This window comes from Bactrocera latifrons, unplaced genomic scaffold, assembly GCF_001853355.1.
Source record: "Bactrocera latifrons isolate USDA-ARS-PBARC rearing strain unplaced genomic scaffold, ASM185335v1 scaffold_693, whole genome shotgun sequence".
In the NCBI taxonomy this organism is placed as follows: domain Eukaryota; kingdom Metazoa; phylum Arthropoda; class Insecta; order Diptera; family Tephritidae; genus Bactrocera; species Bactrocera latifrons.
Window position 1 is genome coordinate 31,610 of NW_017537371.1, and position 2,311 is coordinate 33,920.

The window sequence follows — 2,311 nt, forward strand, 5'->3', positions numbered from 1 at the left end:
ATGGAGCCAAGAAATACGTGTACTAAGTTTCATCATGATATCTCCATTTTTACTCAAGTTACAGCTTGCACGGACGGACGGACAGACGGACAGACGGACGGACGGACAGACAGACATCCGGATTTCAACTCTACTCGTCACCTTGATCACTTTGGTATATATATAACCCTATATCTGACTCTTTTAGTCTTAGGACTTACAAACAACCGTTATGTGAACAAAGCTATAATACTCTCTTTAGCAACTTTGTTGCGAGAGTATAAAAATCCGAAGAACTTGTATACTGTGCCGTATTGAAGAGATTCTAAAATATCTAAAGCTTCCACTGAACTCTTCCGCTTGGCGACTATTTATAGATAGTTCAAAACACGGCTTAAAAGCAGTTTTACTGCACAATGGATATCAGCATCCATCAATACCGTTTGCGTATTCCACAAAAAAGGAGGAAACATACGCAAATATTTCAAATCTCTTAAATAAAATTGAATACTATAAATATAAATGGGAAGTATTGGCAGACTTCAAAATGATTGCAATATTGACTGGAATGCAAACCGGATACACAAAACATATGTGCTTTCTTTGTAAATGGGATTCACGTGCTACCAGCAGCCATTATCATATTAAATATTTCGAAGAACGTAAAGAAAATATTATTGGTGACTTAAATATAAACCATGAATCTCTTGTCCCAAAAGATATGGTCACATTCCGCTGCATATTATGTTGGGCGTGGTGAAAAATTGTATTAAAAGCTTAAATACACAAGGATATGCTTTCAAACGCATTCAAACAATTTTCCACAGATTATCTGCAGCAAAATTAAAAGAAGGTAAAATACGGTTTTAAGAAATAATTTATTTCATTTAATGTAAACTACCTCTTCTAGGAATGCTCGTTGGACCCGATATAAGAAAATTATTACAAGATGAAGAATTTTATGGTCATCTGTCGGATATGCAAAAGACAGCATTTGACTTTATGCAGCTGGTTATATCAGAATTCCTTGGAAACTCAAAAGCATAAAACTATGCAGAAAATATTGAAGGCATACTAATCGGTTGTAACAATATTGTCGTTAAGATGTCACTAAAGCTGCATTTTCTACACTCTCATCTCAATTTTTTTAAAGAAAACCTTGAAAGGTTGAATCAGAATATAAAGGTATTGGAAGAAAGATTCAAAGGGAAATCCCAAAGTGTAGTGCTTGCTGAATACGTATGGGGCTTATACAGAAACCTTGACACATCGGAACATTCACGTCAAGCTAAATACAGGAAAGCATATTAAGTTTAATCTTTAATCCATTGTCCTACTACTGCTGAAGCAAAACAATAAATATGTACATACTATAATAAACCACTATTAAAACAAAATTATAATTTTTTTTAACAATCGTAAAGAGCAGAAAATTTACAACAATGGTGTCTTTGGTGACCCCCACTGAAATTTTCCGCCAAACATTTTCGTAGAATATTTTAATCCTTAAATGTCCTTTTTTAAAGGATATTTTTTGATTTTCTCGAAAAAAGGTCAAATTGACCCATAAAGAAACCAGAAAAATAATCCTCATACAATTCCACAATACAACTCTGACCATAAGAATTCTCTCAGACATTAACTCGCAACATTTTTTTTATATAGTATAATGCTCCCTTCGACCAAAAAATGAAAACTTTGACCCACTGTAAAAAAAAACTCAGACGTGCTGGACCATAAGTTTGTTGTACAAAAATGATCTACTCAACATACCCTTTCATAATTATAGGATCAATATTCTGTTCCAAAAATACTGTTGGACAGTGTAATTGTACTACAAAAATTTTAAACGATAAATCACCACAATGCGAAACAATTCATGAAAATAACGCTCCAACTCAAATTTTAGAAAACGGTCACATCTTGACAGATTATGAGCATTCTTGGAATAATATGCCTATATCTGGCCCTAAATTAATTCATTTTTCAGAATCCGCAAACATAGATGGCATTACATATTACAACCATCAACAACAACTCAGAAAAATCATACACAACCAGCACAGCGAAAAACTTGAAGTACTCCGCATTCTTTCCTCGAAATCAAATTACAAGTTCAGTAATACAGAAAATTTCAACACTTTTGATACCTATTGAAGAAAATCCAGTACATTTTACGTTCTTCATCATAATGGGATTCCTTACTTTAGTAGTTACCACTTACGGTATGGTAGACCTCTGCCGATATAACGTAAACAGAAGAATGCTTCACAGACAAAGGCAAATTGACGAGTTATACGAAGTCGAAATGAAACGTCTTCAACAACAACAA

The 2,311-nt window shown here is 33.7% G+C and overlaps 1 protein-coding gene across 1 annotated transcript in view; it reads left to right on the plus strand.

The window, feature by feature from the left end:
* Positions 1-2,033, plus strand: part of LOC108975743 — a 27,016-nt gene extending 24,983 nt beyond the window's left edge. Inside the window, exon 4 of the mRNA XM_018944446.1 lies at positions 1,970-2,033. Coding sequence (XP_018799991.1) covers positions 1,970-1,984 — 15 coding nt within the window. The 3' untranslated portion in view covers positions 1,985-2,033. The remainder of the gene's footprint in view (positions 1-1,969) is intronic.
* The last annotated feature ends 278 nt before the right edge of the window (positions 2,034-2,311 follow it).